Genomic DNA, 15,886 nt, shown 5'->3' with positions numbered 1-15,886 from the left:
GGTGGAGTGGGAGGGAGAGCAGGTGTATCAGATAGACCGGGGCTGGGTGGTAGGAGAGGTTTCATGGCAGAAGGAGGTGCAGCCTGAGGGCTCAGAAGGGCAGATGGTGAGCTAGAGCCAAAGAGAGAGGCAGAGGAGCAGAAGGGGGGAAAGAAAGGCTTACGGAGAAGGGAGAGGTTCCCCAGGGGTGGGGTGGAGGGGAGGTCTCCTCGGTACGTCCGGCACTTGGCTGTAGCAGGAGCAGTTTCGGGGAGCGGGACGCAAACGCTAGGCTGAGGCGGACTGGGGATGAGTAAGATGCGGAGGCCAAGCGGGGCAGCCTGCCGGACCCGGCCGTCTCGCTCGCTGCTGTAGGGCTCGTGGCAAGCTGTGGGTCCGTCCACCGGGATCCTGCGCCTCCGTGGATTTCTTCTCATCGGCCTCCTCTCTGTTTGTCCGGTAGGTCGTCTGTGGCCAGGACCATAGCCTGTTCCTGACAGATAAAGGAGAGGTGTACTCGTGTGGCTGGGGTGCCGACGGGCAAACAGGTGGGTGACCTACCCCCACCCTGGGGTGGTGGCCCGGGGGCTGTGGGCTGTAGGGCTCTCGTGGGCCAGAACCCCCCTTCCTTAGACTCTTCTGTCTCCTTCCCCTCACCCCCGGCTCCCACGGCGAACAACCCATGAAGGGTTGGGGACAGGGTTACGGCCGCTGCTCAACAAACAGCTGCACAAATGCCATCTAAAGGGAGCTCGATTTTAACTGTTTTGAGGAGAAAGTGATTAAGGGCGGGAGGTATTAACCCTGCTTATCTAATCCTTTTCTTGTTTTGGTATTTGTCTGAAGGGAGGGCCTTCACATTTAAGAGTTATTTCTTTTTTTTTTTTTTTTAATTTTTTTTTTTTAATGTTTACTTATTTTTGAGAGACAGAGAGAGAGAGACAGAGTGTGAGCAGGGGCAGAGAGAGAGGGAGACACAGAATCCAAAGCAGGCTCCAGGCTCCGAGCTGTCAGCACAGAGCCCAACGCGGGGCCCAAACCCACAGACTGTGAGATTATGACCCGAGCTGAAGTCAGATGCCCAACCGACTGAGCCACCCAGGTGCCCTTTTTTATTTTTATTTTTTGAGAGAGAGAGAGAGAGAGAGAGAGAGAGCGCGCGCGCGCACTTGAGCACGAGTGGGGGAGGGGCAGAGGGAGAGAGAATCTTAAGCAGGTTCCATGCTGAGCCCCAATGTGGGACTCAATCCCATGACTCTGGGATCATGACCTGAGCCAAAAATCAAGAGTCAGACCTCCCAGGCACCCTGCAGTACAGTATTATTAACTGTAGTTGTCATGCTGTACATTACATCCCCAGGACTTACTTATTTTATAACTGGAAGTTTCTACCTTTACCCACTTTGCTCACACCCCACCCCCACCTCTGGCAACCACCAGTCTGTTCTCTTGTATCTATGAGCTTGTTTGTCTGCCTTTCCTTCACCATTTCTTTCTCTTTCATTCATTCATTCCACATATATATGAGACCATACAGTATTTGTCTTTCTCTGTTTGACTTATTTCACTTAGGATAATGCTGTCAGAGTCCATCCGTGTTGTTGCAAATGGCAAGATGTCATTATTTTTTCTGGCTGAGTAATATTCCATTGTACCTGTATACCGTAGTTTCTTTACATGATCCATTATTTTTGACAAGAATGCTACGACCATTCAGTGAGGGAAAGAAAAGTCTTTCACAAACGGTGCTGGGACAACTGGTTACATACATGCCAAAGAACGAACCTGAACCTCTGCCTTACACCATCTATAAAAATGAACTCAAAATGGGGCACCTGGGTGGCTCAGTCGGTTAAGCATCTGACTTTGGTTCAGGTCATGATCTGGTGGTTCGTGAATTCGAGCCCTGCATCGGGCTCTGTGCTGACAGTGTGGAACTTGCTTGGGGTCCTCTCTCTCCCTCTCTCTCCCTTTCTCTCCCTCTCTCTCCGCCCCTCCTCCACTCGTGTGTGCACGCATGCGTGCTCTCTCAAAATAATAAATAAATAAACTTGAACTCAAAATGGATCAAAGTCCACTTAAGAGCTAACACTGTAAAACTTTTAGAAGAAAACGTGGGTATACTCTTTGTGACCTCAGATTAGGTAGCAATTTCTTTTTTTTTTTTTTTTTAATGTTGATTTATTCTTTTTTTTTTTTTTTTTTTTAATTTTTTTTCAATGTTTTTTAATTATTTTTGGGACAGAGAGAGACAGAGCATGAAAGGGGAAGGGGCAGAGAGAGGGAGACACAGAATCGGAAACAGGCTCCAGGCTCTGAGCCATCAGCCCAGAGCCCGACGCGGGGCTCGAACTCACGGACCGCGAGATCGTGACCTGGCTGAAGTCGGAGGCTTAACCGACTGCGCCACCCAGGCGCCCCTGTCGATTTATTCTCGAGAGAGTGAGAGAGAGACGGGGCACGAGCGGGGGAGGGACAGAGAGAGAGACGGAGACACAGAATCCGAAGCAGGCTCCAGGCTCCAAGCTGTCAGCACAGAGCCCGACGCGGGGCTTGAACTCAGGCTGTGAGATCGTGACCTGAACCGAAGTCAGACGCTTAACCGACTAAGCCACCCAGGCGCCCCAAGGCAGCAATTTCTTAAATATGATCCCCGAAGCATAAGCCAAAAAGGAAAAATAGGTAAATTGGGCTTACGAAAATGAAAAAGTTTTATGCATCAAAGGATGCTACAAAGAAAGTGGAAAAATAACCCACGGAATGGGAAGGAATATTCATAAGTTGTATATTTGATAAGGGTCTAGGACCAGAATATATAAAGAGCTCTTACAACCCAATAGCAAGATAAAACAACCTAATTCAAAAATGGCAAAAGATAGTGTACCTGGGTGGCTCAGTTGGTTAAGCGTCTGGCCCTTGATTTCGGCTCAGGTCGTGGTCTCATGGTTCGTGGGTTTGAGCCCCGTGTCGAGTGCAAGAGCCTGCTTGGGATTCTGTCTTCCTCTCTCTCTGCCTGCCCCCTGCTCTTTCCCCAAAAAAAAAAAAAAAAAAAAAAAGTGGCAAAAGTTTTGTGAAGGCATTTCTCCAAAGATCTACAAATGGCCAATAAACATGTGGAACAGATCCTCATTAATTAGTCATTAGGGGAATGCAAATTGGTTTCACAATGAGATACCACTTCACATCTATTAGGATGGTTACTATTTAAAAAACCCAGAAAATAACAAGCGTTGGCAAGGCTTAGGAGAAATTGGCACCCTCAGACATTGTTGGGGGGATTGTCAAATGGTGCAGCTGCAGTGGAAAACAGTTTGGCTGGTGCTCAGAGAGTTGAGCATAGAATTACCATCTGACCCAGCAGTCCCACCCCTAGCCGGGGACCCACGGGAAATGAAAACATTTGTCTACACAAAAACTTGTGCACAAATGTTCACAGCAACATTCCTTATGACAGCCAAAAAGTAGAAACAGCCCAAATGTCCATCAGCTGTTGAATGGATAAACGGCACACATTCATTTTATTTAAAGCGGGGGGGGGGGGGGGTGTCAAAAGATAAACAAATTAAAAAAAAAAAAAGCCAACACACCAGGGAAAAATTCCAGCAGTGGAAGAAGTAAGCACAGCCTCATTCATCTCTGTCCACGGCCCAACCCCGAATGCCTGCTCTCACGTCCGTCCCGTGGCAGGTGTCATTTACAGTACCCTTTTGCCAGTCCTGTGCTATACAGACTGTATATAGCGCCCTGTGGAAGCACTTCCAGGGCATAGAACTCAGAGTCGCACACTCGGACTTCAGATCCCCCTAAGCCCGGATTCGCACATGCCGCTCACCCGCTCAGCTACACGGAGAATCCCGGGGACGGTGCAGGGAAGGATTGGAGACGAATTGCGTTGGGCCTTTTCCAGACCAGACCAAACCAAAGTCAGGCTAACCCAACCAAGCCCCCAAATGCAGTATATCCATACAATGGAATATCATTCAGCCCTAAAAAGGAACGAAGCCCTAATGCACGCTACAACGTGGACGAAGCTTGAAAACATGCTGTTAAGTGAAAGAAGGCAGGCACAGAAGCTCACATGTTGTGGGATTCCATTGATACGGAGTGCCCAGAAGAGGCAAATCCATGGAGACAGAAAGTATAGTGGCTTCCAGGGCTGAGGGTGAGGGGGGAAGTGAGGAATGACTGCTTAACGGGGAGGGGATTTCTTTCTGGGTGACGAACATCTCCTTAAATTCATTAAAGGCGACGGTGGCACAACATCGTGAATGTACTAAAAACTGCTGAGTTGTACACTTCAGAAGAGTGGAAGTGGTGAATTTGTGTCATGGGAACCTTATCTCAATAAAAAACAACAGGTGGGGCGTCTGGCTGGCTCGGTGGAACATACGACTTCTGGCTTCAGGGTTGTGAGTTCGAGCCTCCTGTCGGGTGTAGAGGTTACTTACAAATCTTTAAAAAAAATACAAAAAATAAAATAGCGATAGGCAACATAAATGTAAATTATAAAACGTGGTAATAAAATCAACACTTGTGAGAGTACTACCCAATTAAAGACGTAGACTTTTGAGACCTATTTCAGGGGCGCCTGGGTGGCTCAGTCGGGTAAGCGTCCGACTCTTGATCTCAGCTCAGGTCATGCTCTCGTGGTTAATGGGTTCGAGCCCTGCATCGGGCTCTGTGCCGGCAGTGCAGAGCCTGCATGGGATTCGCTCTCTCTCCTTCTCTTTCTGCCCCTCCCTGGCTCGCTCACTGTCTCTCAAAATGAATAAGCTAAACTAAAAAAAAAAAAAGAATGAAAAAAAGAAAGATTTTTATTTTTAAGTAATCCCCACACCCAGCGTGGGCCTCGAGCTCACAACCCCGAGATCAAGAGTCACACGCTCCACTGACCGAGCCAGCCGCGCGCCCCAGGTGGCCACTTTCAATTTTTGTTTTGTTTGATTGAAGCTGTCCTAATGGATGTGAATTGATAACTCATGGTTTTGATCTGCATTTCCTTAGTGTTCAGTGATGTTGATCATCATTTTCTGGGCTTAGCAGCCATTTGGATGTCTTCTTTGGAGAAACGTGTGTTCCAGTCCTTTTGCCCAGTTTTTAATTGGGTTGTTTGGGGTTTTGGGTTTTGTTTTCTTTGTTTGTTTGTTGGTGGTGGTGTAGAGTTTTAGGAGTTCTCTCTATGTTCTGGATATTGATCCCTTATCAGATATATGATTTGCAAATGTTTTCTGCCATTCCGTGGGTTGCCTTCTTACCCTGTTGGTAGTGAGTCCGGTTTGTCTGTTTTTTGTTGCCTATCCCTTTGGGGTCATTTCCAAGAAGTCGTTGTCAAACCCGGTGTCGTTAAGCTCTCGCCCTTTGTTTTTCTCCTAAGAGCTTTATGGTTTTCACTCTTGTGTGTAGGTCTTTGATCCATTTGGAGGTAACTTTTGTACGTGGTGTTAGGTAGGCGTCCAACTTCATTCCTGTGCAGGTGGATATCCAATTTTCCTAGCACCATTTGTTGAAAAGGCTACCCTTTCCCCATCGGTCTTGGGACTCTTGTCAAAAATCACATGATCATAAACGCAAGGGCTCATTCCTGGGCTCTCTGTTCTATTCCATTGGTTTCTATGTCTGTCTTTTATGCCACTGCCGCCCTGTTTGGACTGTTGCAGCTTTGACATCAGGAAGTGTGAGTCGTCCCAAGATCACTTGGCTATTTAGGGTCCTTTGAGATTTCGTATGAATAATAGGATAAATATTTCTGTAAAAAGCATTATTGGGATTTTGGTAGAGATTGCATTGAGTCTGTAGATCACTTTGAATAGTAATGACGTCCTAACAATATTAGATCTGTTAGCCCATGAACATAAGATGTCTTTTTTTTTTTTTTTTTTTAACATTTATTTATTTTTGAGACAGAGAGAGTATGAACGGGGGAGGGTCAGAGAGAGGGAGACACAGAATCTGAAACAGGCTCCAGCCTCTCAGCGGTCAGCACAGAGCCCGACGCGGGGCTCGAACTCACGGACCGCGAGATCGTGACCTGAGCCGAATTCGGCCGCTTAACCGACTGAGCCACCCAGGCGCCCCCATAAGATGTCTTTTCACATATTTATGCCTTCTTTAATTTCCGTCAGCAGTATTTCATAGTTTTCCTTGTACACGTCTTTGACATCGCTGGTTGAGTTAATTCCTGAGTATTTATTCTTCTGGATGCTACTGTAAATAGAATTGTCTTCTTTAATTATCTTTTCTTTTTTTAAAAAATATTTGTTTGAGAGAGAGAACGAGAATGCACATGTGTGCACGTGCACAAGTAGGAGAGGGGCAAAGAGAGAGAGAGAATCCCAGGTGCTGACTGTGTGGCCCAGTCCTGTGACCTGAGGATCATGACCTGAGCCGAAATCAAGAGTCAGAGGCGTTGGGGCGCCTGGGTGGCGCAGTCGGTTAAGCGACCGACTTCAGCCAGGTCACGATCTCGCGGTCCGTGAGTTCGAGCCCTGCGTCAGGCTCTGGGCTGATGGCTCGGAGCCTGGAGCCTGTTTCCGATTCTGTGTCTCCCTCTCTCTCTGCCCCTCCCCCGTTCATGCTCTGTCTCTCTCTGTCCCAAAAATAAATTAAAAAAAAAAAAAAAAAAAAAAAAAGAGTCAGAGGCGTAACCAACTGACCCACCCAGGCGCCCCTTAATTTTGTTTTTTGGATTGCTCGTTGTTAGTGTAGAGAAAGGCAGTTGATTTCTTTGTGTTGATTTTGTATTCTGCTTCTTTGCTGAATGCAGTCCATTTTTATAGCTGGATGACATCCTACCACGGAATATACCTCCATTTATTCAGTTTCGTGTTGATGGATGTTTGGATGGTTTACAACTTTTTGTTACATGTCAAGCAGTGCTTCCGGGGCCGTCTGTCTGTCTTCTTGGTCACGTGTTCCACAGCTCTCGTCGCTCTCGTGAAGATGCCTTGAGTGGCCGTGGGTTAGAGCTGTTTTCAAACGGTTGTTTTCCAAAATAGTCGTAATAAGTCACCCCCGGCCACAGGGTGGTATTTCACTGCCTCGTCAGGGCTTGGTATTGTCCAGTTTGAAGTTTCTCCCTGTCTCGTGGGTGTGACATCGTATTTCATTGAGGTTTCAATTTCGTTATCCGAAAAACTGCTTGAGAGTGACCACCGTTTTACACGTTTATAAGCCAGTCTTATTTTCTCTTCTCTGAAATGTACATGGTATTCTTTGCTCATTTGTTGACTTATGTGTCTTTCACTTATTGATTTTTAGGAATTCTTTATCCTCATCTGTATTCTTTGCAGTTCTAGTGTTGTATGTGTTTTCTCCCAGTCGGTGGCTTGCCTTTTTGTCCATCCGTTTGGATTTTGAATTTTAACTGTCTTTTTTTTCATTTCTTATTGCTTCCTTTTCAGATGTACCTGGCCATTTTCGATAGCCTCGTATTCCTGCTTTTATTTGCGTAAACATTGCACACAGAGTTATTTTTATTTTGTACATCATAATCCCAGGGTCTGAAACCCGGAGGCCGTCGGTTGGTAGTTTATTGGTTCATTTTACTCTCTGACTCATAGGGCCATCCTTCCTTATGTGTTTAGTAAGTTTTGACTGTGGGCTCATATTTCATTGAATTGAATTGGTGGAAATTCTCAGGGCCTTAATTGGAGATGCATTCCTCCAGGGAGGATTCGGATTTGCTTTTACCTGTTGCTAAAGGGTGCTGCCATTCTGATGCTGCTCTGGGTCCCTTTGCGGAAGCCTGGCCTATTTTTATTTAAAAAAATGTTTGTTTATTTTTGAGAGAGAGAGGAGGGGGGGACAAGTGGGTGAAGGGCAGAGAGAGAGAGAGAGAGAGGGAGACACAGAATCCGAAGCAGGCTCCAGGCTCAAAGCTGTCACTGCAGAGCCCAGAGCGGGGCTCGAACCCACAAACCGTGAGATCATGACCTGAGCCGAAGTCGGACGCTCAGCGGACTGAACTACCCAGGCACCCCTGTGTTTTTGTTTTTGTTTTGTTTTTAAAAAACGTTTATTTACAGAAGCCTGGTTTAAAGTGGGAGTCCGTGCTGTGCATTTTGCCTTGGTCTGCCCAGGGCTTAACGCCATCACAGTGCTGGCAGTGATATGCGTCCTGATATCCTCTGGCCAGCCCTGTCTTTTCCTCTGCCATGCCAGGTTGCCAGTTTCGGTTTGCTGTGATTTTGGGGGGTGATGTTGGGGGGTTGAGGTGGGATACACTCTCGGAGACGTCCTCTATCTTGTCACAAGTCCAGCAGTACATTAGAGATCGCTGGTTGAGAATTCTTTGTGTGTGTTGTCATAGGGTCTTCTGGTCTCACTGTAGTGGTATTCTGTCTCACAGGGGTTTCTCGCGTGAATCAGACTCCGTCTCAAGGGTTTTACGAATAAACAGTGACTGTTACGTTGTTTATCCTGCACTGAGTGAGCCCGGGGAAGGAAGTTGCAGACAGTGGAGAGGCAGATTCTCATTTCCGAGCTGATGTTTGTTAAGCGTTCAAAACTGTGCTTGGCGCGTAGTAAGTCTACGAGAGTGTTCCGAGAGTCGGTAATCGAGAGTAACGCTTCCCCACTGTATTAGGTCTGGGTCACTACAATATCACCAGCGTACCCACCAAGCTGGGCGGAGACCTGGCCGGGGTGCACGTCGTCCAGCTTGCCACCTACGGTGACTGCTGCCTGGCCGTGTCTGCTGAGGGTGGCCTCTTCGGTTGGGGAAACTCCGAGTACCTGCAGCTGGCCTCCGTCACGGACTCCACGCAGGTATGCGGTCGCTTACGGCCGGGCTGGGGGATTTGGAGACGACGAAGCGTTAAGGGTGTTTATAAGAAGTTCTTCAGCAAAGTGTGGCCTTCAGGCTGTGAAGGCCTGGCCACCTGTAAGACCGCCTCTCCTTGGCCATCTCGTTGGAGTCCGGAAAGAAAGCGTGGGTTCAAAGCCATCGTTATCAACCCTTTGATGCGATAGTCCTGGTCTAGAGCAGACTGATAGGTGTGGCCATGTACCCTGTCTCACGAGGGGTACGAGGCTGTTCATGTCATTCCCGTGGGGTCGCCCTGTGCTTTGTTATTGCAGTGTAACATGAGTGCCCCAGAAGGGTGCAGATCCCGAGTCTGCACCTGGATGAGGACGCCTGTGTCCCCCGCCCCCTCGCCGCAAGCAGTGGGACACTCACGGTACTTCAGAAGCCACTGCCCGTGGCCTCTCCAGTCACCGCGCCCTCCTCCTCACTGAAGGGAGTCACCCGCAGTCAGTACAGTACGGCAGGATTTTAAACGTGAAGGGAAATTGCAAATAAGAACCAAAAGTAGAGCTCCCTGCATGATTAATCTCTATGTATCTCTCAGCCGTGTTCAACGATTACCAACTAATGGCCCATTTAAAAAGAAGAAAACATATAATTCACCATTTTCAAGTGTAGAATTTGGTGGGTTTTAGCGGAGTCACAGGTTGTGCAGTGGGCTAATTCCAGAACAGTTTCATTACCTGCCGCCTCCCCCCCCCCCCCCCCCCCCCCCACCAAAAGCCCCATGCCCTAATGGCCAGTGTTTGTTGCCATCTGCTCCTCTGCCCTGGATTATTCCTGGGATTAAATCCCAGGTCTGTGTATATATTTTAAGTTTACTTATTTAATTTTGAGAGCGAGTGCGGCAGAGGGAGACCGAGAATCCCAAGCAGGCTCTGCACCGTCAGCCCAGAGCCCGAGGCGGGGCTCAAACTCCACAAACCATGAGATCGTGAACTGAGGCGAAACCCAGGGTTGGACGCTTAGCCGACTGAGCCACCTAGGCTCAGGTCAGATGTCATGTTTTATCCATAAGAGTCTCCATACATATTTCTAAAAGATAAGGACTGGGGTGCCTGAGTGGCTTAGTCCGTTAAGTGTCTGACTCTCGATTTTGGCTCAGATCATGATCTCGAGGTCGTGAGGTCGAGTGCCGCGTCGGGCTCCATGCTAGGCGTGGATCCTGTTTGGGATTCTCTCTTTCCCTCTCTGTCTGTGCCTTACTGTCTATCTCTCAAAATAAATAAACTGAAAAAAAAAAAGATAAGGACTATTTAAAAAACATACGTTATTCCTTAATACCACCAAATTGCTGACAAGGTACAGAGGGTTTTAAATGTATATTGATAAAGAGATCAGCACGGAGAGAAACTAAAAGCCAGTGAAGAAGATGAGGAGAACGCGTTCCCTGGGGTCCGACACAGTGGCTAGAAGCAGTTGCAGGTTTGGTTCTGAGCTTCCTAGTAGCCAAAGCAGAGAAGAAAACGTACCCATGTAAATGATTCTCTGTTTCTATAAGACAAACAAATGCTGTTTTCGGGAAGAGTGTTGCACTTCCTGCTACCGGTCCTGAGAAAAATGGCTCCCGCGGCCTTCCTGTGGGGGACACGTCCGGCGTCGTGGCATTGTTATCGCTGCATATCAGCGATATGTTTAAACCCCAACTTAGTTTAAACCCCAGACTTAGGGGTTTAAAGCAACACGCATTCATTACCTCACAGTTTCTGTGGGTCAGGAATCCAGGGGTGGCTTAGCCGGGTCTTCTGGCCCTGGTCCCCCAAAGGCTGCAGGCATCGTAGGGTTCCGCGGGCGAAAGCCCCGCTCCCAGGACCACCCCGGTGCTTGTCGGCAGGGTGCGGATCCTCGTGGGCTGCTGGACTGGGGCCCCAGTTGCTTGCTGGTGGCTAGCCAGCTACTGACTGTCGGCCAAGGCTCCCTTGGTCCCTGGCTTCTCCGTGTAGCAGCTCCCAACATGGCAGCTGCCTTCATCAGAGCAGGCAAAGGAGAGGGCGAGAGAGTGCCGGTGAGACAGAAGCCAGCGTCGTAATTTAGTCTTGGCAGTGGCCTCGCCTTGCTTTCCCCGGTACTCTGCTCGTCGGAAGCCAGTCGGGGGGTCCAGCCCCACACGAGGGCGGGGTTACACTCGGGTGTGCGTGGCGGGGGCGGGGGGCGTGGGTCTTGGAAGCAGCCCACCGCGGCCCGAATCTAACCGTGGCCCGAGCCTCGTCCCGTCGGTGACGGCAGCGGGGTGTTCCCGGAGGCCCTGTGCCGGCGTGTTCCTCGGCGTCTGCCGAGCGCGTCGTGCCAGAGCACGGGCAGGCAGAGACCCTCTGACCGCCTCGCCTCGTCCAGGCAGGCGCTTTCTGGATCAGTGAGGCCGCCTGTTCCTTCTGAGTCAACTGAGGGGTTGTCAGCCTCCAGCTGTCCACATCTGAAAGTACCTCCGTAAAGATTTGTGGCCGCCACTGAAGCACTTCAGGTCTGTCTTTCCGGGGTTCGGCCTCGGTGGAGGCACCAACACCAAGTCCTGCTGGAGAGCTAAGTGGGCAGCACCTCATCCTCTAAACCCCCGACCCTCGTGTCGTGTCTGGCCCCCGATTAGTAGAGAAAACACGTGCTGTCAGATGGGAGTGCCCCCAGTTTCCCACGCCGAGCCCTTTACACTCCAGCCAGGCCCACCCCTTCTGTAGCAGGGGGCAGGGCTGGGGGAAGGCACCTCCCGCCCTGGGCCCCGGGTCCTGTCTCCTCCCGCCTTCTCAGGAGCTTTGCTCCACCTACTGGGCCTTCTTCCCCATAGCTTCAACCTCCCCTTCTCCACTGGTCCCTCCCCAGCCATCCTTACCCCTGACCCCCTGTGGCCTTTGTCTGTGGAAGCCCTGTGTGGGTTTCCTGGTCTCCACCCAGTCCTGCCCCCTCCCCCATCTGCACCCCTCATCCCCCGCCGCCGTCTGTCCCACCCCCACCCTTCCCCCATCTCTAACCACCCCCCACCCCTCCCCCATCTCTACCCACCCTGCCCCTTCCCCCATCTTTACTCCCCCCCACCCCCCACCCCTTATCTCCACCCACCCTTGCCTCCACTTCTAGGGCCAACTCTCAGAGCCACATTCACTTCTTGTCTCCCTCCGCTCACTACTCAGTCCATTCCACTTGGCTTCCACCCTTCTCACTTGGCAGAGAGCCTCTCACTGGGCTACCAGGGCCTTCATGTTGCTCACATAATAGCCAAGACTCTGGAGAACATATCCCAGCCTTTATCCATCTTGACCTCGCAGCAGCATTTGACCCTGATCATGAGCTGTTGACTGTCTGTTAAAACCCTCCTCCCTGGGCCCCCTAATGACTCCTAAGTACCCTCCCGACTCCCTCTTTGTTTCTTCTTGGCCTCGTTTTCTGGTGCTCCTCCTGTGCCGGGCTTTACACGTTGGAGGTCCTCTCCTTGTGTCTGGTCCCTTCAGAGGTCTCACCCGCACCCGTGGCTGCAGTTACCGGCTGTGTGCCAGTGACTCCCCAGCTCACACGTTGGGCCCACACTGTTCTTCAGGGTCACGCATCTGTGAGCGTCACCTGCCATTTCCACTCGGTCGTCCCTGGGCGCTGTGAGTTGGGTACATCCGCCAGGGAATGCAGGCACATCCCCCACATCCCGGTCCTCCACTGGCTCCCACGTCCCCTGACATCGCCTCTCTACCCAGAACCCTTGCTGGCTCCCCATTGTGCTCAGGATAGAGACCAGCTCCTTACTGTGGCCTACGGGCCTGCCGATCTGGCCTCCTTCCTCGCCAGCTCATGCTCCGTATCCCCCCTCCCCCGTCTGCTCAGCCACTGCGACCTTGTTCAGACTCCCCGAAGGTGTCCTGTGCACGTGCCATCTCCACTCCTTGGGATGTCCTCTCTCCCCTTGCCTGGTTATCTCTGCTCATCCTTCAGGTCACAGGATCAAATGAAGCCTTCCTGGTGCTTCCCTGACCGCTCCTACCCCCAAACTAGATCAGGTTCCCCGACGTTCAGAGACCCTGGACTCTCCTCAGCGCAGATTAATTTCATGTTAATTTTGACCGGCTTCTGCTTTCTCCACCAGACTCCGTTCTGAGAGAGGGCCCGAGTCTCCTGTTCCCTGTTGAGTTCCCAGTGCCCAGTTAGATGTTTAGTTTATCCTGGATGTTCAGGAAGTATCTGTAGATTGAATGAACAAACCGGGACTTCCGTGCTTTGTCCACAAGACGGAACATTCCCGAGTTTGCCTTCCTAACAGTGTGGTTCTTGCTCTGCTTCAGGTGAACGTGCCCCGGTGCTTGCCCTTCTCAGGAGTGGGCAGGGTGAAGCAGGCCGCGTGCGGTGGCACAGGCTGTGCGGTGTTAAATGGTGAGACCCTCCTACGGCCAGCGGGTTGGGCGGGAGAAGGGTCAGTGTCCGTTGGCGTCACAGCCACAGACCTTAGCCTGAGGGAGGGAGGGGGGGCAGCGTGGCCCTGGGAAGGTCCAGCTAGACTGGGCTCAGTTACTAGAGGGAGAGCTTGACTTGTTGGCAGGAGGTAATAGTCGTGATTCAGATGTGGACAGATGGACAGCGACGGGCACAGTCACTCTGGCCCGTTACAGCAGACCTCTGGAGGGGCCGAGCTGTCTCTCCCGCTCCCTTAGCCTCGGCCAGAGACTCAGCCCTGCCTTCCCAGCGAGGCTGTGCCAGGAGGCAAAGGCAGATAGGAGAAGGGCCGTAGGGTCTGGATACCGAGGCCTGTGCCCCTGGGATTAAGTGTCTAGGGTCGCTGAGGAGCATTAAAAACTTTTATGACGAAAAGAATCATTTCTAAGACTTGCAGAAATCGGGCCAGAGGCTCTTTGTGTACTTGGGTTGGTCTCCGGATCCGTTTGAAACGTAGAGTGTCAGTGTGGGGGAAACCATCCTTCTGGGCCTCCCCTGTGCTCATGGGGCTTCTGCGTGATTGACGAACTGGGCCCATCCAGGTGACCCTCAAGATGTGGGAAATTTGTATCCTGAGGTGGGCTAGCCGGCTAGACATTCGCCACAAGCAAGAATTAGAAAGAGGAGAAAAGAAACATTATTTTAAGTATCTGTCCGTATGTTCTTGCCAAGCAAGGAGGGGGAAAAAAAATCCATGTGGACATAATGCGTCTTGGTGGTACAGTCTGAATTTCTAATGAGGGCGGGCTGCACTTGATTTGACTTACTGACCGTTGTTTTTGCTGTAATGTAGGAGAAGGACATGTTTTTGTCTGGGGCTACGGAATTCTTGGGAAAGGACCAAACCTCGTGGAAACTGCACTTCCAGAAATGATTCCACCCACCCTCTTTGGCCTGACGGAGTTCAACCCAGAAGTCCAAGTCTCCCTCATCCGATGCGGCCTCAGCCACTTTGCCGCCCTTACCAGTAAGTGACCGAGCCCGTGTGGCCCCAAAGACGGGCAGAGCTTAGCTGTCTCCCCAGGCAGTGGGGTGATGTTTCCGCGTGGATAATTAAAGAGAGCGGCTAATCCAGAGTTGCTTGGCTTGGGGACGTATGATGTGTACCTTCTCTTCATCCCAAAGTTGTGTTTTTGGTTCATTTGGTTTGTGGTCGGGTTAACGTTAAAGTGAGTTCTCTCAAGAGGACCCCAGGCGGTGGTGGGAGAGGGACCGTCGAGCGTGTTGGGGATGCTGGCGGAAACCGGCGGAGGTTTGGCGAGTCCACGGCGGGTAATTAGGAACTGGTCGTGTGGGGTGGCAAGAGGCAGATCTGTCGGCCCTCCTGTGGTTTTGTGGAGGTGAGTCTGCGCGAGTGCCCCAGAGGGCTGGCAGGAGCGTGACTGAGGGGAGGCGAGATGGGGTTTGCGCACAGGTTTGCCAGACTACGAGGCCGTGAAGCATCCGGTTCCTCTGTGGCCCTCTAGCTTGCGTGCTTCTCTTGAACCACAGCGACTGCTGGTTCAGTTTGCCCACGTTAGTCGAATAGGAAGACTGAACTGAGTTTCGTGTTGATTCTCAAGCAGACTCGCGGCTTCCTTGCAATTAGAAGCCCTTTTTCTCGTTTCGCGGTTAGGAATTGGCTGGTTTATGTTCTTTTTTTCTTTAAGCATCTGGGCTGGGACGGTGAGTTTGGGTCGTCCTGAATCACGTGAGTTTTTTGAAGCTTATTTTGCTTTTAGCAAGTAAGCATCGGTGTGGACGGATTCTGGAGGCAGTGCAGATGTGTCTCGCAGGATGTTTTCAGGCGTCTGCGTCTGTGTGCAGAGTCGCCTGCCCGGAAATCCATACGGAGTGTTAGCCTGCGGGCGACTGTTTTCTGTTTGTGGTCGTGCCGTGTGGCCATTGTGGGTCACCTTGAGGTGAATTCCCCGTCTAGATTTCCCCCAAGACCTGGCCACTCTCCACATGGGGGTCACCGTCCCTAGCGGGGGGGGGCATCGGAGTTTGGGTTTCTGCCCTGCCCCCGGGCCCAGCTGGGAGTCGGCGTTGGGTTTACCCTGAGGTCTGCTAACATTTTGGGGGCCCAGACTGACTGGGTCTGTTGGACACATCGCATCTGAGGGCGGAGGACCAAGGAGGACGGTCGGATCAGGGGGATCTGCCAGCTCGGAACAAAAGGATTCTTTATTTAATCAGACCAGATTATTGTTGTCCCGGTTTCTCCGCAGCCTTTCTTCTAGTCCCTGTGACCAAAGCCTTTTCTCTGTGTCATAGAGCACCCCAAACTGATGTGTACGGAAGTCTAAAGCGAGCGCTGGGCTGTGGGCGGTGCCCTGCTAGGACTGGGGCTCCGTCGGGCAGGTTGGCATTCCCAGAGCTCCCGTCTGGGTTCTGTCTCCCGGCCGCCCTCCACGGCACCCTGTCTGTCCTCCTTCACGGCACGTTTTACAGTTTGTAAACCTGCATTTTTACAGTGAGTTCTGCTCATTTGTTTGTGTCTACCTCCTGCCCCATGAGGACAGGGACCGTGTGTGTGTTCGGTCACTGCTGTGTCCCAGCTCCCAGCACACAGACGAAGACCTGGCCCAGAGAGGCTCTGGTCACTTTGTAGCTCTCGACCAGATGCTCCCAAGATAGAGAGAAACCCAGGCAAGGAATACATCGCCCTACTCCTCACTCCGCCAGGGCATGACCGGGGATTGAGGGTGCTCA

At 51.2% G+C, this 15,886-nt stretch overlaps 1 protein-coding gene and 1 long non-coding RNA gene across 4 annotated transcripts in view; both read left to right on the top strand.

Annotated features, from left to right (window-relative positions):
• RCC1L (RCC1 like) overlaps positions 1-15,886 on the top strand; it is a 34,382-nt gene that overhangs the window by 11,935 nt on the left and 6,561 nt on the right. For 2 of the 3 annotated variants that reach the window (XM_019421721.2, XM_019421722.2), the window contains exons 6-9: positions 443-527; positions 8,564-8,745; positions 13,045-13,132; positions 13,986-14,159. In XM_019421721.2, coding sequence (XP_019277266.2) covers positions 443-527; positions 8,564-8,745; positions 13,045-13,132; positions 13,986-14,159 — 529 coding nt within the window. Of the gene's footprint in view, positions 1-442; positions 528-8,563; positions 8,746-9,057; positions 9,295-13,044; positions 13,133-13,985; positions 14,160-15,886 lie in introns of those variants that run through there. The other variant, XM_019421724.2, reaches the window with a different exon arrangement.
• Positions 940-3,517, top strand: LOC109250630 (uncharacterized). Its single transcript, XR_002073115.2, has 2 exons — positions 940-2,123; positions 2,609-3,517. It is a non-coding gene; the product is annotated as an uncharacterized LOC109250630 (long non-coding RNA).

The sequence above is a fragment of the Panthera pardus genome, unplaced genomic scaffold, assembly GCF_024362965.1.
Source record: "Panthera pardus isolate Hobbes unplaced genomic scaffold, ASM2436296v1 HiC_scaffold_4, whole genome shotgun sequence".
Taxonomy (NCBI): domain Eukaryota; kingdom Metazoa; phylum Chordata; class Mammalia; order Carnivora; family Felidae; genus Panthera; species Panthera pardus.
The sequence above is the reverse complement of the archived record's forward strand: the minus strand, read 5'-3'. Positions and strand labels throughout refer to the sequence as shown.